At 44.4% G+C, this 26,930-nt stretch overlaps 2 protein-coding genes across 13 annotated transcripts in view; one reads left to right on the top strand and one right to left on the bottom strand.

The window, feature by feature from the left end:
* Slc24a1 (solute carrier family 24 member 1) overlaps positions 1 to 22,000 on the top strand; it is a 36,998-nt gene extending 14,998 nt beyond the window's left edge. For 2 of the 4 annotated variants that reach the window (XM_047541843.1, XM_047541842.1), the window contains 7 exons: positions 899 to 1,007; positions 4,990 to 5,073; positions 6,236 to 6,327; positions 15,927 to 16,397; positions 17,120 to 17,209; positions 18,023 to 18,189; positions 19,204 to 22,000. In XM_047541843.1, the coding sequence (XP_047397799.1) occupies positions 899 to 1,007; positions 4,990 to 5,073; positions 6,236 to 6,327; positions 15,927 to 16,397; positions 17,120 to 17,209; positions 18,023 to 18,189; positions 19,204 to 19,453 (1,263 nt within the window). In that variant the 3' untranslated portion in view covers positions 19,454 to 22,000. Of the gene's footprint in view, positions 1 to 898; positions 1,008 to 2,843; positions 2,930 to 4,989; positions 5,074 to 6,235; positions 6,328 to 15,926; positions 16,398 to 17,119; positions 17,210 to 18,022; positions 18,190 to 19,203 lie in introns of those variants that run through there. The other 2 variants (XM_047541845.1, XM_047541844.1) reach the window with 2 other exon arrangements.
* Positions 22,001 to 22,616: 616 nt separating this feature from the next.
* The window catches only part of Dennd4a (DENN domain containing 4A), a 115,469-nt gene continuing 111,155 nt past the window's right edge, over positions 22,617 to 26,930 (bottom strand). For all 9 annotated transcript variants that reach the window (XM_047541832.1, XM_047541837.1, XM_047541833.1 and 6 more), the window contains one exon: positions 22,617 to 26,264. In XM_047541832.1, the coding sequence (XP_047397788.1) occupies positions 26,128 to 26,264 (137 nt within the window). In that variant the 3' untranslated portion in view covers positions 22,617 to 26,127. The remainder of the gene's footprint in view (positions 26,265 to 26,930) is intronic.

Raw genomic sequence — 26,930 nt, 5'->3', positions numbered from 1 at the left:
TGAAAAACTATCTTACTACCTTTAGTCTATGGGGTATGTGCAAAGAATCGTGGGGAACTTGAAAGGAGACGCTAGAGCCTGAAACCTCTCCTCCCATCCAAAGAAAATCTCTAAGCTGTCATGAAGGACTGTGTCACTGGGGCCACTAGATGGCAGAAGAGTTCAGATCGAGAGGGACAGGGCGTGGGCGAACTGGGCAAATGTTAAAGTGTTGTCTTTGGATGTTCTGTTGCAAATCAGATAATATTTCTATGTGTGTCACTATGAATAAGTGTGCGTCACGTCTGTGTACAGTACAGATGTGTGTGTATGTGCGTGCCTATGACGGTCCCTGAGCACGAAGGTAGAAGATAAAACTGGACTAGGAATCAGAAGACCCACAGGCTAGTGTGCACTCCCCGTGACCTTGGATACACCACCTACCTTCTTTGAGTTTTTTTGTTCCTTTTCTGTAGAAGGTGATCATACCCTGGCTTATCTCTGGGGGTGGGGTAATGATAAAATGCAGTCATACCCTGTGGCCTGCAGAGTTGTACCCATGGGCGGGGGTCTGTGTGGTGTGTGGGTCAGGGTATTTCCAAGAGGGTGTGCTTGTAGGGAGGTGCAAACCTTGATAAAGTGGCATGCTTAATACACACGGTCTGCTCCCTGTCAAGACTTTGGGGAATTACACAGGACATAGAAGCAGCCAGTCCTGAAAGAGTGAGGGGAGACTGAGAGAGGAAGCAGCGTGCCTCTCCTATTTGGAGATGAAGGAAGTGGGGAGCTCAGGATAAGGCTTCTGTGCTTTCTCCCTGACCTCAGTGGGATGAAGGCAGGTGAGTGAGACCCTCGTGTGGCTCCTCCCCTGGCTTGGGCAGAGTCCTACTGAGGCCTGTGTGGCTCTCCCCTTGCTCAGCTCCCAGCCCTGCTGACCCGAGGGAGCAGCTCAGCCTCTCTGCACAACAGCATCATCCGCAGCACCTTCTACCAGCTCATGATCCACAGCCTGGACCCCCTGGGGGAAGGTAAGCAAGGCCTCCCCAGACCTGTGCATCTGCCCTGTCTATTCCTTCCCTCCAGAAAATGGAGAACTGGGACTGCAAATCTGAGAGGCAGTGGGTTGGGGATGGGAGAAGAGAATCAGCAAAGTGTGGGTGGTGAAAGTCAGGCAGTCTGGGAGACAAGGAAGAGGCACCACAGGGGACTCACCAAGAGAGGTGAGTCTCTTGGAAAGTGAAGCTAAGCTCCTTGGTATACACATCCCACTATTCACCTGCCTGTAAAATCTGCCCCTTCCTGAAGGGGTTTACCTGCACTCAGGCCATGAGTGCCGTGTGCCCTGCTCTGGCCTTTGTTGGGCCTAGCCCCAGTGTCCCACAGAGTATTTCCAACCTGCAGTTGGCCCAGGATGACTACCAGGGATGCTTCTGGGGGCACCTCTTCAAGGGTCCCACAGCCCAGAAGCTCTGAGTGGCATCCCCTTTGCTCTGTGTTTGACACTGGAGTCCTGGGAAGCTTGCTAAACCCATCCCAGTCAGGAATCCCAAAGCACAGCCTGGAAGCTGCCAGGACCACTTCTGAGGGTGGTGAGGGTGAGCAGTGTCTAAAGAGCAGCAGGGTCGATATTGAACTTGACAAGTGATGGCAGCAGCTAAGAGTCTCACTATACACCTTACTGAGTCCTGCCTTTGGTCTCAACCATCCCCAGAGAGCTGCCCCAGCGTGCTTCTCAGCGTCTAATGGGTACCTCTCAGGTAGTCTTCTGCTCTCCTTGGGCTCCTTCTCTGGGGCACTGCTCCAGAACTGACAGCCCATGCAGAGGAACATCAACTGTTGGGTGAACACAGTGCTGCTGGGCAGGTGGGCTGAGGGCTGAGCTGAATATCACATGAAAGAATGACCTACCGAGTCCCAGGGAGCATTCTGACCGATTTTTCTGATTCAGGGACACATTTTAGCGGCTTAAATTTTCATCAGGCCCTTCAGACACAATATTGGGTATTAGGTGCTTAAAACAAGTACTTTGTACTGTGAAAAGCGGAGTCAGAGAAAAGGTGATGAAAGCTTCCTTAGAAATTCCTCAAGGTGGGCTGGGCTTCGGTAGACACTGTGAGAGAGTGTCAGCTCTAGAAAAACAATAGCTCCGGGGGTGCCAGAGCAGAGTCTGCAGCACCCGGCAGCCTCTGGGTGATGAGCGCTGGGGTGCACCTCGCCTGGTCCAGTGAGGGAAGCTGTGTCTCTGGGTCATGCTTGACCAACACTGCTGGAGGGCACAGACTCCACACAAGTCCCAGAGATAGACCCTCCTGAAAGGGGCTGCAGGGCTCTCTGCCCGGGCTACCTCTGTGACCAACAGCCACCTGCTGGCCTACTTGTCCTAACAGGATTATGTGATGTTCAGGCCAGGCCGAGGTCAGAGGAGATTGATGCTAAGGAGATGATCCAGTCGTGCTGGGAGGGGAGAGGGCATGTAAGGAGACAAGCGCTTGGGAAGCCAGTGACAGAGTTATCTCACTACTTGCTACTTTGTCTGTGGGTGTGGTGGGCCAGGACCCCCGAGGTGAATGACTGCAGCAGTGCCCTGGGATTCAGTCCTGCTCAGAGCCTCACCTTGACTCTGTAACTGGAGACTTGGTCCAGGAGGGACTGGGACCTCGCAGAGGCTTTGTTCCCAACACTCTTCAGATACACGTTTGTGTTTCCATGTGCTGTTTTCGGATGGCCATCCAGATGTTCCAGTCCTTTCCAGGTGTTCCAACTCCCACCACAGAGCTGATCATTGGAAGAGTCATTTCTTGGGGCCTGAGCCTCACCTCCCTGTGAAGGGGCTTTTCTTCTCCAGGCTCACCTGCCCCTGCTGGTGATTCGCTGGGATGTGGGAGTGAGCGTCTCGGTGGGGAGAGCCCTGCTGCTGACCTGCTTTCCTCGGTGGCGTGGGAAATGAGAGGTGAGGGTGTGTGACGAGGATGTGAAACTTGGTTCTTCTCACCAGTCCTGCAGCCAACAGTGAGCAGATGTTCTCAGCAACTGAACTGGAACTGAGGGAGCTCTCAGGATGACAGCTACGCTCCTTTTAACAGAAGACTGCAGTGCTTGGTTAATGTCAAGGGGCCTCTGGGGTTTTCTGGCCTCCTGCATCTCAGTCCCCAGGAGGACCCCCTGGGTGCCAGGACAATTTGAGGGACCATGGGTGTGGTGGTTTTGCAGATGGAGCATATAGCCAGAAGCATCTGCAGCTGAACCCACTCTGAGAATTTAGTAGACAGGTGGAGAGGAGGAAATTCCAGACTCGTTTAACTATTTCCTGCCCATCCCGGACCTTGGCAGAGGCTTTGATCTGCCCGGCTGCCTGAACTCCTCAGTTTCCTTGCAGTCATGGACTAGAGGATCCCCAGGTTCCCTCTGACTCAACCCCCCTGGGATGCTGGATCTTGTCAGGGCAGAGTTGTCTCCTGGGTAGGACAGTTGCCCTCAACTACTGTGGTTAATTTGTCATCATCCTGTCATCGTTGTTCTAGCCAAAACTTTATGTAGTGATTTCTAGGCTGCCAGCACCTTTTAAACACATTCACGTATACATTAGTTTAATCTGTTTCATTTCTGGAAGATTTTTACAGATAAAGAATCCAAGGTACAGAGAAGTTAAGGAATCACCCACCTAGGTCCACAGCTATAGTGTGAGTGGCAGGTCTAGGATTCACACCCATGCCATCAGGCTCCAGAATCTATGCTAACATAACAATATGGGTGAAGCTAGCATTTTGCAGCAATTAAAGCACTTTTAATTTGTCTCATGGACCCTCCTATCAGTACTCTGAGTGTGTCATGGTGCGGGCTTTTTAGAGGACTCAGGCTTAGATACACTGCTTTCCCAAGCAACCCAGTGCTCAGGGGGCAGAGCTGGAACAGACCCCATGGCACCACACTGCTCTCTCATTTGGCTTCCCCTACCCCCTCCCAAGTTGCACAGCTGGGAGAAGGACCCTCCTGAGCTCCTGCTTCTCAGTATCTGTCACTCCTTCCTCTTCCACAGTGAAATCACATGCACGAAGTACTTTGCATCTGTCTCGTGATGGTGCACAGCTGTAATCCCAGAGACTTGGGAGGCTGAGGTCAGAGGATCACAAATTTGAGGCCAACCTAAGCAACTTAGTAAGACTCTGTCTCAAAATAAAAAAAAATAAAAGGGCCTGGGGTATAACTTAGTGGAAGACTGTCCCTGGATTTAGTCCCCCAAAAAGATACTTTGCACGTTACCTGGCACATGGTCTTGGAAGAGTCTTGCCCTCCCTGTTTTCCTTGTCTGGGAATCAGGGCAGCACTGTTCTGCGTGTGTTGCTCTGTGGCCTCCAGCAAAGCAGGTGCGCAGGATCTAGGAGGCCTTGCCTGGACTCCACCTGTCTGGGGTTAAAATTGGGTGTGACCAAGAGCTTGTTAGCTGACTGGAGGAAAGGGTCATGAACGCGGCCACCAGTGGGCCCCTTGGAGCAGTGCACATGAGATGCTAGCACCCTGATTTCTAGAAGATTCATGAAAAGTAAGCTGCAAAAGACCTTACTGATAATCTAGTCCAAGGGTGGCATTATTTCCCCACTCCCTGCCGATCACAGACGTGACAGATTGATTCTGGCACTTTCCTACCAACTTTGGATTAGAATTTGTTTCCATTCATCACTTAAGCAGCCATTACTTGAGCTCATAAGGGAAATAAATCCTGCTTCTTGTTTTTGAGTGCTAGTATGTACTAGAAAGGGCGTAGGCTCTGAGAGGGTGACTTGCTCAAGGTCACAGCCAGTTAATGACAGGGCAGGGAACTTAAGACAAAAGTTTACAAATTGGGTGCTGCGAATAAGCCCAGTAGGATCAGAATTCCAGCACAGCACCCCCAGGCCTGCCTTTTCCTGCCCACTTCTGCTCTGGCGGCTTAGTTGACTGTCCTAACTGAAAGGGCATGGTAGGGATGATTTTGTGGTCCCAGATGAGATGTGTTTCCTTTCTTGTTCACAGCCCACACCTCCAAGGACAAGGAGGAGAACTTGAATCAGGAGGCCAGAGCCCAACCCCAGGCCAAGGCAGAAAGCAAACCAGAAGGTGAGAGGATGGCCGAACCAGGGGGTTTCTCCTGCCACCTCCGTCCCTCCTGTTGGTGGCCAGCCCAGGGCAGGGACCAAGGCTCACATCCTGGCCTCTCTAAGCCAGTCAGTCAGAGGGACAAACTGAGGCTCCCTATAGTCTGTTTCACTCCTTCTAGTATGATCTCTTTCTGGCGTATGGCTGCTGCCCGGGCGCGGCATTCTTCATTTTTCTTAGATGAGGTCGGCAAGGGAAGGTTATAGGACTCCCATTTCTTTATTTAAAAAAAAAAAAAAAAATTTTATTTTGTAGTTGTAGATGGACAGGGTGCCTTTATTTGTTTACTTTTATGTGATGCTAAGATGGAACCTAGTGCTTCCAATGTGCTAGGCAAGGGCTCTGCCACTGAGCTCCAGCTTTAGCCCCATGGACTCCCATTTCTTTTTTGCTAAATCTCACCTATTTCTTCTTCCTATTACTTCTACACAAGGATAGTGTTGTTAGTGATTGATACGAAACCAGCAACCCCAGGGAGGGAAGGCTCTGCTCCATGAGGGAAGGCCACCAGGGGTCCCGGAACACAGAAGTCCGGCATCTGTGTGGTGACTAAGATCAGGGAAGTGGGACAGCTACTGCCATGAGGGCTTTGCACACCAGGCCTGCTTGGTGCACTCAGCAACCCTGGGAGGAAGGTAGAGCAGAATTCTTCCCATGCTATAGAAAAGGCTATGGAGGCTCAGAGAGGTCAAGGGACTTGCCCAAAGTTACACAGTCAAGATGCGAGAGAGCCCAAACTATTAGCTGTCCAGATCTTCTAAGTCTCCCTCCACTCCTTTATAGCTGTTGTCTTGAAATCAGCAGGATCCTTTCCAAAGGATCAGATGCTGAGTGCTGAGAGTGCCCTCTCTGCTTGAATCGCCCAAGCTGTTCACAGAATCCTTGGCCACAATGATCAGGAAATGTCTGTGAATACCGTCCTGTCATCTGCAGGCAGCTCAGGGGATAGGGCAAGAACAGTTCACATCCTCTCATCTTACTGTTCCTACCAACAAGAAATTGCCCCAGCAAACCTTCTGAGACCATGCTGTCCTAGAGCCCTGCAACCGCTCGTGCCAGTGCCTGCCAGCTGCCCTCAGAACCTGGTCTGCTCTTCTGACCTAACCCTGTTTATCCTTTAAAGAGGAGCCGCCAGCCAAGCTCCCTGCGGTCACGGTCACACCAGCCCCAGCTCCAGACGTCAAGGGAGATCAGGAGGAGAATCCTGGTGGTCAGGTAGGCACCAGCTTCTGCACAGGTAGAGGGATTTAAGAGACCCAGGGAAAGACTCTGTGGCCAAAAATAGTTTGTTCCTGAAGGTCTGAAATTCTATTTGAGTTTCATTCTTCTGGAGTAAGCATCGCTCTTTTTCTGAAGTCACTTGAAAACAACAAAGACCTCATGGAGCTGGTAAATTTACTGTTAGCCTCTCAATGTGAGTGAGGTAATATGTACAAGACTGTACTGTGGACTGCCACATGCTGTAAGAACATAAGAACTGTGAGTGAGTTTATTGGCAACTAGGGAACAGCAAGACCAGGTGGCTCCAGACCAACAGACATCTTGGAATGCCGTGGGAGTGCTGCCGGGTAAAGGCCTGGGGAAGGAACTTTGAGGCTCCTCACTCCTTGTGCACCTGGCCAGGCACTTCGGCCTCAGCTGCAGGGCCTTGCATCCTGACACTGCTCTGTCTTTACAACTCTTCTTCCACCATGCTCTGACCAAACTGAATTTCTTGTCTCCATGTTTTTCTATGCCACACATTGGCTCACATGGCTTCCTCTCCCTAGAATGCCATTCCTCCTCCATCTTCAGATAGCCTCATCTTCCCCACCTTTCCAGAACCAGTTGTAAATACCCCCTTTACTAGGAAGATTCCTCGATGCCCCCAAATCTGAATGTCCATGGTGCTGTGCGCCTGTCTTGGGCTCTTATCATTACCTCCCTTTTATTTTGGGTCTTTTTTAGCTCCTACTAGTGGTGAGGTTACTGAAGGCAGGATCCAAGTCTGAGTCTTCTCTGTCTCTACCAGGAGGGAAACATAATGCCTGGCACGGAGCTATGCTCAATATAGGTCGACAGACAGACAGTAAATACATATTGATTGCAAGTTCCATCTGTTTTCCTATTCAACACCCAAAAGCACTCACTTAATCTCATTCATAATCCAGCAATTTAGGGCTCAGCATCTCATGAACGTTCCAAGAGGCCCATTATGGTCAGCTCAAGTAAAAAGGATTGAGGGCACAGAGTTGTCTCTGGAACCTCAGAGCAGGAAGCCATGCTTGGAGTTGGGCAAGGTGTCACAGGCCTATAATCCCAGCTACTGGGGAGACTGAGGCAGGAGAATTGCAAATTCAAGGCCAGTCTGGACAGCTTAGCAAGAACTTGTCTCAGAAAATTAAAAGGGCTGAGGATGCAGCCCAGAGGTAGGGTACTTACTTAGCATGTGTAAAGCCCTGTTTTTAATCCCCAGCCCTGCGGAGGGGGGCGGGGAGTGAAACTTGGTCTCATAAGGAGCTGGGCCTAGACCTGGTGGCTTCTCACTCCATTTTCTTCCCTCATGTTCCCTCTGTGCCCATGCTCTGTCTTGGTAGCCTGGCTTTGTTTTCCTTGTTAGCCCATTACCTTAAACCATCACCCCAGTTCTCTGGTCCACAGCAGTGACAGGGTCCCAGTCTTTAAGATCAACCCAGGTGCCAGAACAGGGATCCAGTTTGTATCCAGTCAGCTATGGTCAGGAAGCAGTGGGGCACCTTGACTCCAACATGGAAGAAGGGGGTCACCAGTTCATCGGGGGCTATTGGGTTGATAGACCTCAGAGAAGAGGGTGCAGGCTGCTCAGACAGTCCCATACCTATTGATTGAAATGACTAATTTCTTCCAGGAAGTCTTTTTCCTCTGATGGGAGTAGGAGGGCTGGAATTATTTGGAATTATTTCAGACGAAAATCTTCTCCATTCCTAATTTAAAGCACAGGCCTCACCAGGTGACAATTGACTTCTTTACCAAAGGTTCTCAACCCTGGTTGCATAATGGAATAATCTGGGGGAAGCTCAAAAAATTTCCCAGGTCCCTCCTTCAACCAATTAAGTCAGAACAGATCGGGTGGGTCCTTGGATGTCAATGGTTTTAAAAACCTCCAACTGATTTTTATATGCAGCAGAGTTGAGAATTACTGAACATCCTTTGTAGTTCCCAGTATTGTGACATTTGCTACAGAGGACATAGATACAAAGCCCAGGTCTTTGAAGGGACGGGACTAGCATTGTATAGGTTAGGTTGAGGACTTAATCTGAGGACCCTTAGAATCAGTGGCTTTTAGTGTGGAGACAGTTCATGGTTCCCAAACACTGATCTGTAGATGAATGTATTAGCACTTGTGAAAATGTCAGACACAGATTATTGGTACCCAGTTCCAGAGATTCTAATTCAGTTTGTACCTGTAGAACCAGGAAAGCTGTTTTTTTTTTTTTTTTTTTGTGGTACCAGGGATTGAACTCAGGGCTGCTTAAGCACTGAACCACACCCCCAGCCCTTTTTAATATTTTATTTTAGAGACAGGGTCTCATTAAGTTGGTTAGGGCCTCACTAAGTTGCTGAGGCTGGCTTTGAACTCACAATCCTCCTGCCTTGGCTTCCTGAGCTGCTGGGAAAACTGTATTTCTAATCTGCTCCCCAGGATACCAGGTTGGGAGCCAGAAGTCTCATTCAGCCTGACAATTATAAAGCAGAGTAGTGTCCCGGCCCGCGGGACATCAACACGGGACCGCAAACCTGAGAGAGAAGGAATGAAGGGACAAGAGACGCAGGGAGAGGCAGCAAGACAGGAATTCTGATCAAGCTGCAAATTTTTATTGTTCACACAGGGGTATTTATACTGAGGGAAGGAGGGGTGTGACAAGGTGCAGGCTGGTTGGCTGTGTTCTTCTGCTGGGTTCCTGATAGGGTGCAAATTCGCGCCGGCCGGGAGGTGAGGTTCGCGCCGCCGGGAAGGTGAAGTTTGCGCCGGCGGGAAGGGAGGGGCGCTGCTGCTTATTGTAAAGATCAGAATGTTCTCAGAATAAGAACTTCTTGGTCCCTGACATTTCCCCCTTTCTTATATAAAATTATTGACCATTTTTCGATATCCATATTTTAAGGGGGTGATAGAGGCTATGCGCTGAGGCGGGGGCGCGGCTTGCCCGAACAGGTACAGAGCTGGAGTGACAATCCCTCGGGAACTGCGCCTGTCTTGGGTTGTCCGTGGCAGAGCAGCATCCTTACCCGTCATTGGATAATGAGGCTCTAGCCCTCATTTCCTGTCTTAGGTTGGTATGAGCTCTCACGAATCTTACCCGTCATTGGCTGTCCAGTTCAGCTCACAGGGGTGATGGTCTTTTAAGATCATCATCACGATCCATCATCTCCAGTCGATGGTAATGAACCTGAATAGGTTTCGCCTGTATAGCCTCAATTTGAGCTTTAAGAAAAGCCATGATCTTGTTGAATATCAAAGGACCTATAGATACAATAAGCAGCAAGCAAAGGAGGGGACCTAAGAAGGGAAGAAGATAGGGAAGGAGTCCACTGAATCCAGTCCATAGTGGATTATCAGCCAGTGCTTGTCGGCGTTTTTCTGAGTCTTCCTGCAGCTGTTTGATCTTGTCCTTAACAATTCCTGACTTGTTGGCATAGAAACAGCATTTTTCCTGCAAAGACAGACAAATGCCTCCCTGTTCGGCAGTTAGAAGGTCTAAACCTCTCCTATTTTGTAGGACCACTTCTGCTAAGGAATCCACCTGATCTTGAAGATCTTGTATGGTGCTTGAGAGTATCTGTACATCAGAAATCAATTGTCTGGATAATTTTGTATATTGAGTAAGAGAGACCCCCAAACCAGCAGTACCTGAGGCCATTGCTGTAGAGGTTGTGCAAGAACAGGGTCTGTCATTCAGGGGATTTTTCGCATAGATTGTTAGCTGCATCTATAAGAGAGGAAGATTCATCCTCAGGGGGAAGGTTTCCGTCCCTGGGTTGTGGTAAATCATTGACCTGTTTGACCAGGCGTTCTGGTAACCATCTTGGGGCTGCTTGTTCTTGATCTAAAATACAAGCTGAGCCTCGTCCCCAAATGAGGACGGGATCTGGGCCTTTCCATTTATTTGTTAAAGGATCGCGCCACATAACAGATGGGCGAGCAGAATTAGAAGAGGGATGCCAATGTCTGTCTGCGGTCGAATGTCCTTCATTGTCTAGGGTAAGAAAGTTAAGAGCAAATAATGCATGATTAAGGCGATCCCTGGGAGTGGTAAATGCAAGGGAAGAGGCCTTAAGGCGGGTAAGCCAGGTTTTTAAGGTGAGGTGTGCACGTTCCACAATGCCTTGACCTTGAGGGTTATATGGAATTCCAGTAGTATGAGAGATTTGAAGAGTGGCACAAAACTGTTTGAACTTGGTACTGGTATATGCAGGGTCATTATCTGTCTTAATATGTGCTGGCTTTCCCATTATGGAAAAGGCTGAGACAAGATGAGAAATGACATCCTTGGTAGCTTCTCCGCAATGCGGTGATGCAAAAATAAAGCCACTAAAGGTATCTATGGAAACATGTATGTACTTTGTTTTCCCAAATTCAGGAAAGTGAGTAACATCCATCTGCCAAATCTGATTGGGCAGTAATCCTCGAGGGTTAACACCCAGATGTTGAATAGGAAGGGAGACAACGCAAGCAGGACACGCTTTTACAATTTCCCTTGCTTGTTGCCTGGTAATTTTACAAAGTAGCTGAAGGCTCTGAGAATTTAAGTGGTGAAGTTTGTGTAAATCTGTGGCCTCTCGGATGGATCCAATAAGAACTGGGAAAAGGGACCGAGTGGCTGCATCAGCCTGAGCATTACCCCGTGATAGGGGACCGGGAAGATCAGAATGTGCTCTAATGTGTCCTAAGAAAAATGGATGTTTTCTAGCCTGAATTAGTCGTTGAAGCTGGTTAAACAAAAAGGCTGCGTTGGAGGAAGCCTTAATGGCGGGTGAAATCTCCAATAGGGGCACAGAATGGGCAATGTAAGCACTGTCTGTATAAATATTAATAGGTTTATCAAAAAATGTCATAAAGACTTGTGTTATAGCAAACAATTCTACAAGCTGTGCTGATGGATAGGCAGTGTCAAAGGTGGTGGGCTGATTATCAACAACAAAGGCTGCACGGCCATTGCTGGAGCCATCTGTAAAAACAGTAAGGGCTTGTGGAATAGGAGCCTTCCGAGTAACCCGAGGAAAAATAAATGGATGTAACTGAGCAAAATGCAAAAGGGGGTCATTGGGAAGGTGGTTATCGATTATTCCCAAAAAGCCTGATAGAGCAATACCCCATTCATCCCTCGTCTGTAGCAAAAATTGGGTTTGATCCTTAGTGTATGGAATCAGAATGCTATCAGGGTCTTTGCCAAAATGTTGTCGAGAAAGCAAGCGACCTTTAATAATGATAGAAGCTACCTGAGCAGGATAGACAGCAATAACTTTAGAGGATGTGGCGGGCAAATGAACCCAAAGCAAGGGGCAACCTTTATTTTTAAAATGTGGATCCCGCTGCCAGAATAGTCCCGTGGGTGTATGAGGGGTGTGTAATATAACCAAAACCAAAGGAAGGTTATAAGATATTTGTGTAACAAATTGTTGAGCAATGGCTTCTGTGACTTGAATTAATGCTTGCTGTGCCTCGGGAGTAAGCTCTCGAGGAGAAGAAGGGTCAGAATCTCCCCTTAAAATATCATTAAGAGGCAAAAGCACATAGGTGGGCAGTTTTAAATATGGCCTTAGCCATTGGATATCCCCTAGTAGTTTTTGGAAATCGTTAAGAGTGTGGAGATGGTCCACACGCAATTGTATATTAGGGATTTGAATTTGATTAGTTTGAAGTTTGAGGCCCAAGTAGGTGTAGGGGTCCTGTGTCTGAACCTTATCAGGGGCTATCTGAAGCCCCAAGGCAGTAAGGGCTTTATAGAGATCCAAATAACAATTATTAAGATCATAGGTATTAGGTGCAGCAATTAACAAATCATCCATATAATGTAATATATAAACTTGTGGCCACCGCTCTCTCACAGGGTCTACTGCTTGAGCAACATATTTTTGGCAAAGACTAGGGCTGTTAGCCATACCCTGGGGAAGGACCTTCCATTGAAATCTTTGCATAGGGCCCTGAAAATTGATGCGGGGGAGGCTGAAAGCAAAATAGGGTCTGTCATCAGGATGTAAAGGAATAGTAAAAAAGCAATCTTTTAAGTCGATGACCATTTTATAATAGTCCCTAGGAATAGCTACCGGTGTAGGGATGCCTGGCTGTAGTGCCCCCATCGGGCGCATAACCTTATTGATAGCGCGCAAATCCTGTAAAAGGCGCCATTTGCCTGATTTCTTCTTAATAACAAAAATAGGAGTATTCCAGGGTGAGGTTGAGGGTTCCACATGGCCGGCTGTCAACTGTTCCTGTACTAACATAGAGGCAGCCTCTAATTTTTCTTGGGTAAGGGGCCACTGATCCACCCACACAGGAGTTTGAGTTTCCCAAATAATTTTGTCTGCATGGGGTACAGGAGGGTCAGGGACCGACACTAAAAATCCACATACCCAAGTCCAAATTTGTCTGTTTTTTGTATGGGCTGTACAGGCTCAACCTGTCCTTGTCCTAGCCTCCCAAGGCCTGTACCAGGGATAAAGCCCATACGAAGCATTTGATGAGTGACTAAAGAGTCGGGACTAGCAAGAATAACTTTCATTTGGCTTAGAATGTCTCGTCCCCAAAGGTTGACAGGGAGATCAGGAACAACGAAGGGGGTAACGGTTCCTTTATTCCCTGTGTTATCTTTTGTGTCAGTCCAATTAAGCACCCTGGAGCTAACTAAGGGGTTTCTTGATTGCCCTATTCCTTTAAGGTCAGTTAGTGATGAGGTGAGGGGCCATTCTGATGGCCAATATTTTTGAGAAATAACTGTGGCATCCGCACCAGTATCTAGGATCCCTCGGAATTTCTTTCCTTCAATAAATAAGGTAAGAGTGGGTCTTTTGTGGGAGATAGGTTGGACCCAATACACATCAGAGGAACCTAAGGAGGCTGTGTTTCCTGGTGAATTTCCTGAATTGAGGGGAAGGAGTATTAATTGTGCAATTTTTGTTCCTGCAGGGATGGCAGCTACTCCGTTAACAGCTGTGGCCAGTATTTTAATTTCTCCAGTGTAATCATCATCAATGATGCCAGGGAAGACCTGAACACCTTGTAAGGTGGTAGGAGCTCTCCCAAGAATAAGAGCACACATATGAGGTGGAGGGGGGCCTACAACCCCAGTGGGTATTATTTGAGGTCCTTGCATAGAGTCTAATATTGTATCGGTGGAGGCACAGAGGTCCAATCCTGCGCTGCCTGGGGTAGCACGTTGGAGGGAGGTGATTGTGGAGAAGGACAGGGAGCCTGGATTGGGTTGGGAGTCTGAGAGGGAACAAACCTTATTGCCCCTGGGTTTGCTCTGGGGGTTGTCGGGGCCAGGGGCTGGCCCCGAGAGGAGTTTCCCGAGAAGTTAGAGGGAATAGGCTGTCCAAGGGCATTGGTCTTGGATCTACATTCCTTGGCCCAGTGGCGACCTTTACCACATTTAGGGCAAAGGGTGAGCGGAGGTGGTTTAGCCCCTGTTTGAGGAAATATGGGTCCTTGACCCAGTTTCCCTGTTGGGCAGTCTCGCGCAAAATGGCCAGGTTGTTTGCAAGTAAAGCAAGTACGTGGGCCAGGGTGGTGAAGGGCCTTGGTGAAGGCGGCACCAATGGCGAGACCCATGGCATGGGCTGTTCCTACCCCGGCACACAGCCTAATGAAGTCAGAAAGGTCCCCTTTATCTTTGTGGGGCCGAAGAACATCTTGACATATTGGGTTGGCATTTTCAAAGGCAAGATATTTTACAAAGGAGCTCTCGTTTTCACTTGGTCCAAGTAGGCGCTCCGCAGTTAGATTAAGCCGGGCAACAAAGTCACTATAAGGCTCGTCTGGACCCTGATGAATTTTTGCTAGGGAGGTGGTGGCCGAGCCCTTTTGAGGACCAAAAGTCTCATAATAATCTTTGAGGCAGTCTCCTACTCTGAGCCACCTTTTACCATCAATCGATCCCTCGAGGGGAAACCAAGGACACAAATCCTCTATGTATGAAAAGAATAATCTTAAATCCTTTTTCTTAACACGCGCTCCCCGAGTCTTGAGGGCCTCCTCGAGACCCGTCAGAAACAAATCATGTGACGAGACTGCTTGTCCCATGGTACGTCACTTACCTTGCGCTGACCTCACTCTCCTCCTGGATCTGACTCCCGGTTGCGTCTACCAGGGCGATCCCGAATCCTGCTTGGCCAAGTCTTCCCCGGAGGGCAGCGTTCCGCTTCTCAAAGTTTCCAATCGACCACGTTGGGCGCCAACTGTCCCGGCCCGCGGGACATCAACACGGGACCGCAAACCTGAGAGAGAAGGAATGAAGGGACAAGAGACGCAGGGAGAGGCAGCAAGACAGGAATTCTGATCAAGCTGCAAATTTTTATTGTTCACACAGGGGTATTTATACTGAGGGAAGGAGGGGTGTGACAAGGTGCAGGCTGGTTGGCTGTGTTCTTCTGCTGGGTTCCTGATAGGGTGCAAATTCGCGCCGGCCGGGAGGTGAGGTTCGCGCCGCCGGGAAGGTGAAGTTTGCGCCGGCGGGAAGGGAGGGGCGCTGCTGCTTATTGTAAAGATCAGAATGTTCTCAGAATAAGAACTTCTTGGTCCCTGACAGAGTAGCTGTGGCTAAGAGGTCAAGAATTGGAGTATGCATATTCAGATTCCAACTATATCACTCACAGAAACCTGTAGACCGTGGGCAAGTTTGTATTTGCCTCAGTTTTTCCATCTGTAAGATGGATATGATTCTACTTATGTCATGAATTGACTCATGAAATATAGTAAATGCTAGGTATTATTATTAAACCATATACTGTGGTGCCTGGCACATAAAAATGTGCAATGAGTTGGGTGTGGTGGTACATACCTGTATTCTCAGCAACTCGGGAAACAGAGATAGGATTGTAAGTTTGAGGCCAGCCTCAGCAACTTAGTGAGACCCTGTCTCAAAACAAAAAATAAAAAGGGCTGGGAATGTAGCTAAGTGGTAAAGCAGTCCTGGGTTACATCCCCAGTACCAAAAAAAATTTTAAAAAAAGCAATAAATAGGTATCATATAAAGTAAGATAACAATTCAGGAGTTTTAGTAGACTCTACAATGTGTTGTAATCACCAAAGATATCATGCTATATACCACATAGGCAGCATTAATAGCATTAATACCAGTGACAAGGGAGGTAGTAGTCTTGTTCCACTCTACGCGTGTTCTGCATTCAATTTTGGAGGGCCGCCTCCTAGGGTATAGCTAAATGGAATGAATTCATCAAGATGTGGAGCAGTCTGTAGGCCATGGCATGGGGGGATGATAGAAAAACCCGGGGATCTTTAAACCTGGGAAGAGAGCCATCTTGTGGAAGGGTACTAGGCTTGCTCGGTATGGCTCCATGCAGAGGGGGCGGGGGTGTGGAACTTTGATGTAAACATGAGCTTCAAACCAATCAGAGCTGTCAAAGATGGCAGAAGCTGTTTCAGGTGGTAAATTCTCCATCACTGGACAACCATGGGTAGGGATGTTGTCATGGGGATTTTGCTGAATAATTGCTCTAGTTTCTTCCTACTTAAGTGTTCAGATGCAGCCTGAGAAGAAAAACAACATGGGGAGAAACTGGGAAGGAGAACAAGCAGAGCACTCACCACACGTTAATCTGTTGGCTTTGGATTGCAGGAAGGTGCGGCTGGAGCTGAGAACACAGGTGAAATGACAGGTGAAGAGGGTAAAGCTCCTGGTGAACACGGAACTAAGGAAAGTGAAGGTCAGGGCAAAACTGAAGCAGGAGGAAAAGAAGATGAACACAAAGATGGAGGTGAAAACCGAGAAGATGGTGACATGAAAAGTGACAAAAGTGAAACTGGAGCCCAGGACGTCAATGCCGAAAATCAAGATGAAGCCAAAAATGAGGAGAAAGGTGCAGATGGTGAAGGGGGAAGTGATGGAGGTGATAGTGAAGAGGAGGATGAGGATGAGGATGAGGATGAGGATGAGGACGATGATGAGGAGGAGGAAGAGGAGGAGGAGGGAAAGGAAGAGCCTCTGTCCCTGGACTGGCCAGAGACCAGGCAGAAGCAGGCCGTTTACCTCTTCCTCCTGCCCATCGTGTTCCCACTGTGGCTGACGGTGCCTGATGTCCGTAGGCAGGTGAGTGCCCAGCTGTAACTCAGGCTGCCTGTCCCCAGGGAGGCTGTGAGGCCTCTGGGTGCCCAGGGTTCACATTCAAGGGGAGGTAGAGGTTGACAGGGCTCCACCACTGCAAGGATGTGGGATGGGATAGCAGCTCTGGAAGGGGACCATGCCTGGGGGACATACCACTGGGATTGGGGGCCCCTAGACTTCACATGTGCCTTCTGTCCCTCACAAGCAGTGTAAGTAGTGTGAACTAGTCTCTTCTTGATTCCTGTTTCTTGATTTTAATTTGGGAATGATGCCACTATACCATATTTCAAGAGGATTTTCTGAAAACCCAGGGTGGATACTGCTATTTCTACCCTGCATTTCTATTGTAGGGAAAGACCTGATTAAGATACTCTATACTCAAAGGTGGTCCATTTTCTGTCTCTGGGTCCAGAGAGGAGGGGGCAGGGTGAGATTGCAGAAGCCAAACCAATTGTCTGGATGGATCTGGATCTAGGATAAGCAAACAGCTCTCTTGAGTTTGTTGAGTGCCTTCCTGGCTGGACTCGCCCACAATCACCTCCTTGCCCATCCATCTCACGGCACTCACTGGAGACAACACCTCAGCTCTCCTCTGGTCTCCAGCTCCTCCCATCTCTTCCACCAGGCCTTGGCACTGATCCTGGGGCTCCCTCAGGAGGGCTGAAGACCTTTAGCCTCTGCCACTTTTTCTCTTCCTTTAAAAACAGGAGTCTAGAAAGTTTTTTGTCATCACCTTCCTGGGATCCATCGTTTGGATAGCCATGTTCTCATACTTCATGGTGTGGTGGGCTCACCAGGTGAGTGAACGGCAGCAACTCCAGCCTTGCATCAGCAGGTCCCAAGGGCACTTTTCCCCCTTAAGAAGAATTTCCAGTACCCAGGGAATATCAAGGAACAAGTGAATTTATGTAGTTTCTAGAAGTTCAAAAGTACAGGCATTTTATTGTGGTGAGCACAGAGCTTTTGTCTCACATGGTATTCATATGTAGCACGACCCAGAAGCCTTTCCATTCCAGCGAGCATGTCTTATTAGCCTTATTCCCTACTTTTTCTGTCAAGAAGCACACACCCCTCTCCACCTGGTGAAATCCCACACACTCCGTCAGCCAGCTCAGTTTTGCTGGCTGTCTGGCTTCTTACCAGTCTCTCTCTGTGCACCCAGGGCTTTTCTGTTCTGCCTGGAATAGCACTCACAGAGCTGTAAATGTTTACAAGCTTTTTTCTCTCACTCGGCTGAGAATGGGGCATGTGCAATACTCCCATTTGCGGCCTCTAACTTGATTCCTGGCACAGGGCAGGGGTCTGTTTTCTGGAAATGTTTATGAACAGATTTTTGGAGAAGCAGTCCTTTGGGCAAGGCAGAAGTATTATAGTTGGATTGACAGTGAGGGCAGATCTGGTATCAGACTTGTAGGTCAATTCACAGAAGGGCGGTATGGTTCCCTGCAGCCTGGAGCAGGGGCCACCCAGCCCTCTCAAGTGAGGGTGTGTACTGAGCTCCTCCAGGTGCGCTCCCCCTGCACAGGGTAGTACAGGGTTGGCGCTGAGAAGGGTCTGCGGGTTTTCATGGGCTCTTGTCATGGATTCTCATTACTGTTGCTGTTTACCAGGTTGGTGAAACAATAGGGATTTCTGAAGAGATTATGGGTTTGACAATCCTAGCAGCAGGCACGTCAATTCCTGACCTCATCACCAGTGTGATTGTTGCTCGGAAAGGCCTGGGAGACATGGCGGTATCAAGCTCAGTGGGCAGTAACATATTTGATATCACCGTTGGGTGAGTGGCAATGTTACTTTCTAAGGCACGTTAAGTAAAACTGGAAAACGCTGCAAGGCTGGGAGCTGGTTTTCTGCTTCATTCATTATACATGGAATAAAAGCATTTACGGTTGTTAAGTTTCTGCAAGGCAGCAAAGTATCCTCCCTTCATCATCACAGAGGGCTGGTTAACAGAATTTTAATACTGTCAGAAATGTAACTGACTAGAATTGACAGATGAATTGAAAAGTGAAGCTCAGTCCATTCCATTACAAATACAGTCAAATACAGATATTGGAGTTCATGGAGGAGGGGTTGGAAGGAAACATTTCACTTCTCGATATTCCAGCTTGTTCACATTTGGGTTCCTGCTATCTCACAGGCTCTAAAAAAGCATTCTGTATAAACAAGCAACTGCTTCCTTCTCCTGTTCCCATCCTCTTCCCTGTCCTCCTGACTTCATCAGAGCAGAGGGTTATTTTCATTTCCCCAATCCTGTCCTGGATGTGGTTCCCTTTAATTTGAATTGTGGAGTGCTTGCCTAGCAGGCACGAGGCCCTGGGTTTGATCCTAGCACATCTGTATACATACGTACATAGAAATAAATTGAATGTGTATGTGCATATTGGGAAGGAGTGGCAGATGGTGGTAAAGAGGCATAGGAGAGTCCCCTAAAGAATTTAAAGAAACTTTATTATCCTGATGCAGGTTTTAGTCATAAAAATTTAGAGATTCAACTGATCTGGTTAGTCCTATAGAAATTATAAAGCATGCAGGAAAGAAAAAAAGTGTTGACTCAGAGTACCTGTTTTAATCCAGGCTCTCCCAATCATTAGCTGTGAACTGTTGGACAGGCACTTTAATTTCTTCAAACCTTAGTTTCCTCACTTTGAAGTGGGGCTAATAATTTTGGCTCTATTTCATAGTTTATGTGTGAAAAAAATAAGTGCTTAGTAAACTGTAAAATACTAATTAGGTATATGGAATTATTATAAAAACTAAAAATATTTACAGTATTTCTTTAATTTTTCAGCTTGCCTGTTCCTTGGCTGCTTTTCTCTCTTATCAATGGATTACAGCCTGTGCCAGTCAGCAGCAATGGCTTGTTTTGTGCAATTGTTTTGCTTTTTCTCATGCTCCTGTTTGTGATCTCTTCAATTGCATCATGCAAATGGAGAATGAACAAGATCCTGGGCTTCACAATGTTCCTTCTTTACTTTGTATTCCTGATAATCAGTGTGATGTTAGAAGATCGAATCATATCCTGTCCTGTATCTATCTGAGTCAGTCACTGTGTTCACAATGAACATAGGTGAGAAAGTTGTGCCAGAAGTTGTTGTAACTCGTTACATTACTGAAAGAATGAACATGATGGAGGAGAGTGAACTGCGTAGCCTGGAGTTTCTGATGTGAATGTGGTTCGGGACTGAGACTTATCCTTGCAGCTCATTGTGGGTCAGGGCCTTCACCTCTGGAGGAGTGGAGTCACCTCTTTCTCAGGAAGACATATGTCCTGTGGAGACTGCAGAAGGACCCCCGAAACCAGAATGTCTTCTGAATTAAAGAACTGTGGATTAGGGTTGGGATATGCAGAGCAAAAATAAGAAAATCTCCCTTCCTCATAGTTCCCTGATCATTCCTGAAGAGTCACTGGTCAAAAGATGCAGATGGGGGTCTACATCTCACTCTCTTGGCTCTGCCCTAAGCACACACTACAGTTTGCCGTGTCCCCTTTTTCTGTTCAGACGTGAAGTTTTATCAAGCTTGCAGTCATTATATATTCAGTTACTGAGTTTAAGGAGCTAAGGCTACAGGGAAAAATAACAGAAATCAATTCTCATTCTACATCATAGTCCAGTAAAATGTTCACCAGTATTTTCTAGTGTTAAAGGAAAACATTAGCTTTTATTGTTACAGTCTGAAAAGTGAAATTAAAACAGGAAGCAGACTGAGAAATGAAAACTTATAATTTGCTCTTGAATTAGGAGGAGTGGAGATTCCAGAAGGAAAACTACTTTAAGGGCTATTTAAAAATATGTACTTATTAGAAAACCCAAATTTCAGTTATCTCCATCAGTGGTCACTTTGAGGGGTTGACAATCAACTGCCCTGGTTCTGCCCCCTCAGTATGTTTTATAGTGACAATGGCCACAAGTGAGTGAAAAGGGATGTAATTTTTTTTGTGGGGGGACTGGGGTACTGGGGATTGAACCCAGGTGTTCTTACCCACTGAGCCACATCCTCAACCCTTTTTAATATTTTATTTAAAGACAAGGTCACACTGAGTCACTTGGGGCCTTGCTAAGTTGCTGAGGCTGGTTTTGAACTTGCCATCCTCCTGTTTCATCCTCCCAAGCTGCTGGGATTATAGGTGTGTGCCACTGCGCTAGGCAAGGGATGTAATTTTAAGAGCCCAAATTCAGTATAAAGTAAGAGATCCAGTGGGACAATGCTATTTTTTGTGTGTCAGCCTACATAGGATCATAAGGCTAGACTGGTTTCTTGTATGGTTCACAAGTGGATCTTAAGGCAATTACCAAGGGGAAATACTTGACACAATAACGTGTTGTAACTAATATAAAGGACACTTGTATTTTTAAAAATTTTGTGGTTAAATGTTTTATGTGGAATTTGATATGCTTGTATATTAAAGCACTGGTTACTGCTTTTACTAGCATTGTTAAGGGACATGTTAGAAATAATTTTATCTTACTGGTTTCAGAGCAAAAGGAGCTTGGGTGACAGTAGATTATGATGGGAAATATGGATTTAATTACAAACAGGAGGAATGATTCACTAAAGAAGACAGCAGGACAGATGAGATGTGGGGAAAAAAGATCAATTATTTTGGTGCAGGAGGGTTAAGGTGTTCAAAATACTCCATTTTTAAAGATGAGCTGGTTCATGTAATTAATTGCTTCACTACTTCGGGATTCCCATGATTTGGAAGTAATTTTTATTAAATTTCAATAAAAATTATGAGTTCCAGTGGTATTTTGTTTTACAGACATGGACAGGCTCATTCTTCTCTTAAGATCATATACTCAGAATGCTCAAGAGAAGACTAGTGAATATGAAATTGTATTCAAATTCTATATTCTTAAATTAATTAACCTCATTCTTTATGGGGCCACACTGTGGATTCTCCATATGCCAGGGCCCAGGAATAGGAAGGGACATCCAATACCAAAATTCTGGGTGCCAACCTGGTGTCTGCAGCCAAGACCAGCAAACCTCAAGGAAGTCACCTCCTCAATGACAGCCTGGATCTGATGTTCATCAGACTGAATGAGGAGTGATGAACAGTGAAATGTATTACAAAAAAGTGCTGAGATAGCCATTTAATAATTAAAATGAACTCCAATTATCTAATTATCTTTTCCTAGTTTGCGGAACTTCTGGCATCCCTCTGCCTACAAAGAAAGTTCTGATCATTTCACATTATGACAGAAAAGGACAAGTTACAAGAAATGAAATTTGGAAGATGAGTAGGAATTCACTGGGGGAGAGAAAGAAGATTCTAGAGAGATGGAAAACTTAGGTAACTTCTAAAAGAACAATTTGTTAGGCTTGGAAATTAAAATTTCTGTTCATACATTTACAAACCTCCAACTGAATAAAAATCATGCTTTTTAAGAAAGTACCATCTTAAAATGTCAAGATAATATTGAAATGATCCTCTCATTTGATAGGCAAATGATCTGCATAGTTACCTGGGACAAATTCTAGGTCATTCATTCAGCCTAGAAAGTCTAAGGGGTCCTGCACAAGTGTCTGAACAGGAAGACAGTGGCTGCGTGATGGCTTCTTCACACCCCTTAGAGTTGCATTTCCTTGATGGTTCTGGCAATAGGTTTTTGAGTCAGATTTCTAAAAATGTGAAATTCTTCCTAATTAAATGGATTAGGATTCTATATATAAATGAAAAAAGGAATTAATTTCAAATATTTGAAAATTGGTATGTGTATAAGTGGTGACTACACATTTGAACATTATACATCAAGAAGAGATCTGAAAAGAGTGCTATCAAATTAGAGGCTTGATTTTTTTTCTAATACATTGCCTATATCAGAATTATTATTTGTTTAAATATTGAATACCAAAGGGGGTGGAACTGGGAATTTAATATTTAGGGAACAGCCTGGTAGATAAATGGAGATGACTGGTTGGCTTTCAATGCCAATAAATATCCTTGGCTCTGATCCCTTTTTGGTGGGAGGGCTGCCCTGCAGGTGCAGCCTGCAATGTGTTCTGTGACTGGTTGTTAGGAAAGATGCAAAGACAGGGCTCATAAGAAGGTCTGATCATCCCCAGGGGATCACCAGGGCCTGTCAGGATACCCTGGGCCAAGTCTGCCTATACAATTGAAGGCACATTCTGATCTTCAGGTCCTTTGCTGTGATAAAACAAAATATAGAGGATTTCATTTATAGAAAAGTCTTATCAGTTGCTCCAATGATTTTTATTACAGTATCACATTTGATAAGAAAAAATTTCAAATACAAAAGGAGGAAGCCATCCAAAGGAACAGCAATTGTGGAAAGGCAGTAATAACTTTATCAGAAATCTGTTACCATTTCAGAGTGTAAGCACAAGCACACAGATTTTTGGAAATCAGAGAAGAAAATTCCTTGTTGATTAGTGTACTGCTACTTTAGTAAAAAAATAATTTAGCCAGCAAATATACTTTCTTTGAAGCCAGAGGAGGAAGGTAGTTTGAAGGAATGATAAGACACCAGGTACTAAGGATATTAAAGTAACTTGGTATACAATTACTAGAGTTCAACTCTTAAAGTTTAGTGCTTTAACAAAGCAGGAGTATGCGCACTCTGGCATAATGGCCAAGGACCCTCTCAAAGAGGCAGCCTGCTCTTTCCCTATTTGTCTGAGATAAAGTGCCTAATAGTAGCTTTTAAGTTCTAGTGGAAAAAATAAAAATAAAGCTGAAGTACTTACTGCATATTACCAAATAAATATTTTCTTTCCACAAAATACAACATAATTTCTATATAGAATCAGCCAACACTTGTTAGTTATGCTAAAGTATAATAATAATTATCAGCACAAAGTAAAAAAAAGTATTCACTGCCTAAAATATTGAACCAACGTTTTCCAGGGTTATTTTTCTACATATGAAAATGGGGAGATATATTAGAAAATCTTATGATAAAATAAGCTGGTAGTTTTAGGACTTTAAAGGAAAAAACTCCAGAAAGGTCAGAAAAAGGATAAATCAGAAGATGAATAGCTGCATAATTCCCTGTCTGGCAAGAGAAGGAAAAATCTGAAGATCTAAAATACAATATAAAATATAATTGTGTGACAATAAAACATAATAAGTGTAATAAACAGATTATACTAGCACAAAGCATAGTTTATTTTCCATAATTTAAACATATAAACAAAACTAAGAGTAAGAAAATAAGAGATAACATAGTAAAAGGGCATCTCTGTCTAACATGATTGGCCATGATTCTCTTAAACATATGGTCAACAGAAAACCGAAAAATTTGTACAGTTATTTTAAAGGATGATCCCTATTTTAATTTTCTTTGGAGCAGGGTTTACCATTTTCTATTCATGTTTTAGGTTTTATTTTTAAAGACTGACTTTCTGCAATAATAATCCCTAGGGATTAAAAGTAGGGGAAATAAAAATTTATCTAAAAGTAGAAACAAAATCAGTGGGGGTAGGAGATAAAAATTACATTCAGTTTTTCAAACGAGTTTGAACTATAAAGAATGGGCTCTGCCTCACTCCTTTCTGTCAAGATATTTGAAATCTATAAACTATGATTCCTTCATATTATTGATATTACAGAAAAAGTAAACAATAGTGCAAGTGTTCTTAGAAGAGAATAAAAACAAACAATGAAAACCTGAAGAGAATGAACCTCAAAATTCTGTTTGGAGGGATGTTTACTACCAACACCAAAGCCTCCTCTATCAAATGTCTCTGTCAGTTGACAACTTTCAAATGATTTAAAGAACCATAAGATTCAAGTAGAATGTGAAGCTTGGATTTCAATAGCAAAGAAAAATAAAACTGGAGTGGTGTTTACAAAGGAGAGGCAGCTAGGCATCATGGCACATGTCTATAATCTTACTATAATCCCAGCAACCTAAGAGGCTGAAGCAAGAGGATGGCAAGCTTAAGGTCAGACTCAGCAATTTAATGAGATCATAAGCAACTTAGCCAGACTGTGTCTCAAAATAAAAACTAAAAAAGGGGCTAGGAATGTGGCTCAGAGGTAAAGTGCCCCTGGGTTCAATCCCAGTAACAAAGAAAGACAACAAAAAACCAACAATAAAAGGAAGGCAGATGTATGTATAGCACCAGATTTTTCAAGTAAGCAAGCTCAGTCTCAAACTAACTGAACTGAAGTTTTGCATTTTTAAACTCCATTATTTGTCAGAGTAGAAAAGCTATGAAATGTTTCAGCATGGTGCTATTCATTAATGGCATGAGATCAAAAGGTGGTTTTTCTGTGGTTGACTCTAAGATGTTTCAAAGTGTCATGAACTCTACTGGTTTTACACATCCAATTTAGGACCATTCACTTTTCTTCTTTAAAACTGACCAGAAACTTCCTTCATTAATGAAAATCTATGCAAATATGTACAGGCGCATATTGAAAAAAATTTATAAATAATTCTAACAGCCAAAGGATGCTTTTTCCTTACCAGAAATTACCCAAAGAAAGTGATACTAGAAATAATGTGGCTAAAAATATATTTTCAAAAGTCAATTTAATACTCATGGTATTTAAACAGTCAATTTATTATTGTCTAATTTCTGGCTATTTCTGCATTTTAGATTCCACATACTTCAGATTCTGATATTGGTTGAAAAGCTAAGTTCCTCAATATGGGAAATTCTACCTGGCTGTACTTTTAGAGGGTTATTATTTTTCTACTGTTGAAAAAATACTTTGAATATTTATATATAGTATTAACAGAATACCCCAGTAATTCATACTTCAGATAAATATTTTATAGTACAATTTACATCATACCCAATATTTTAGATATTAAAATAAGATAAAATTTGGAATAGTCAATTGTCTTGTCATATTTCCCAATATAAGTTTTCATGTAGAATATTAAAATTTAAGTTCATATTTGCATTGTGAGCCACTTTCTCTGTGTCCTGTATGTATCTAACAGCAATAGAAGAGATTCTGGAACCGTGGTCTGGTGACTCTCTGCTCGGTGAGTCAGTCTGGGCAGTGCACACCATTCTTGCCAGGACACACTCACTGCAGTCAGGCTTACGGTGCTAACATGCAATCCTAGGAGGACACTGACCTAGTACTAACATTTTAAAATTCAATTTTCCCAAGTAATAAAAAATATATATATAGATATACATATAGAGATCTGCAGCTGTACTAATTACCTCAAATAATAGCAGACAAGGAAAATAAACACTTCATAAGTTTAAGTTCATTTTAACTTTGCTATATTAAATTTAAAAATTAAAAAAATATCAACTTACTATAAACAATTTAAAATATGTATAATACAACTTCATGGTCAAAACATTTGAATAGTCTATGAAAACAAGAGATACTTTAATCTTACATTTCTGTTTAGGTTCCATACATGATTTTTCTATCTGTCTCTTCCAAGAGAAATCATAAGACAGTTGTCATATTTTATGGCAACCAATTTCGTTAAGGGATTTTCTCATTGCAAAAATACTTAATTACTTATTGCAGGAAGTTAAAGAGAAAAGAAATGGGAAACAAAGTGGTTCTCTCCCTAACCTCTTCTGAAAACATTTAGTACAGAAGCTCTCTGAACTTTCCCCAACCATTTACAGTTGCAATCTCAAAAACTGAAGAGAAAAATGTTTAGAGTCTAAAAGTGAAATTACTTTGTACAATAACTATACAATATATATTGAATGTACACACACACACACACACACACACACACACACACACACACACATCTTATAGATAAGGTTCTCCAAAGGTTTTTCGACATTCCATCACTCCAGTACTTGGTGGTCTATCACAGTTGTGTGTACTCTTGACTTGACTAGGTGTGAGACGATCATATGCCATCTTGTACTCTTTGTCAAATGCATCTGCAAAAATTCATAAACAAATAAAGCTATAAAAAAATTATGTCTGACATGGACAACAATCAAGTTTCTATGATACTACAGAACCACAGAATTAGAGGCTAAGAAGGAATCTGAATTAGGCGCTAAGAAGGAATCTCTAGGCCATTTCTGTTATCTGAAGTACCAACAATTTCAAAGTTAGAGCTCTCAGAAGACCTGAGAGTCCATAGTACTTTACAGCTAGATTGCATGGACCAGTTTTAATTTACCAAGCACAAAAAGTTTAAAATAAAATACCATACACAATTTTTGTGTCTTGCTTTTCTTTCTCAATAAATGGTAATAATAAGTAATGGTATTTTCCCATCAGAACTGAGAAAAAAATCATCCATATTTTCTTAACTTTTTCATTTTTTATATTTAATTTTCTGCCCCAACAGGAACTTATTTTGGTTTATATGTTCTAAACTTCCTATTATGGGATAGTCTTGGGAAAAAACCCAAATATCTCTGAACTAATATAATGATTTTTTTCCCCCCATATTTCTCATGGGAAATAGATGGAGCTAGTAGACTGACTTTTACTATTATTAAGGACATTATACTAAGGCCTGTGCACTTCTTGCACAGAAGATAATTCACATGTGAAAAAAGGGAGAACATGGGTTTAAAAGTTGCTTTTAAACA

Source organism: Sciurus carolinensis, chromosome 2 (genome assembly GCF_902686445.1).
Source record: "Sciurus carolinensis chromosome 2, mSciCar1.2, whole genome shotgun sequence".
In the NCBI taxonomy this organism is placed as follows: domain Eukaryota; kingdom Metazoa; phylum Chordata; class Mammalia; order Rodentia; family Sciuridae; genus Sciurus; species Sciurus carolinensis.
Note: the sequence above shows the minus strand (reverse complement) of the source record. Positions and strands in the feature narration are given on the sequence as shown.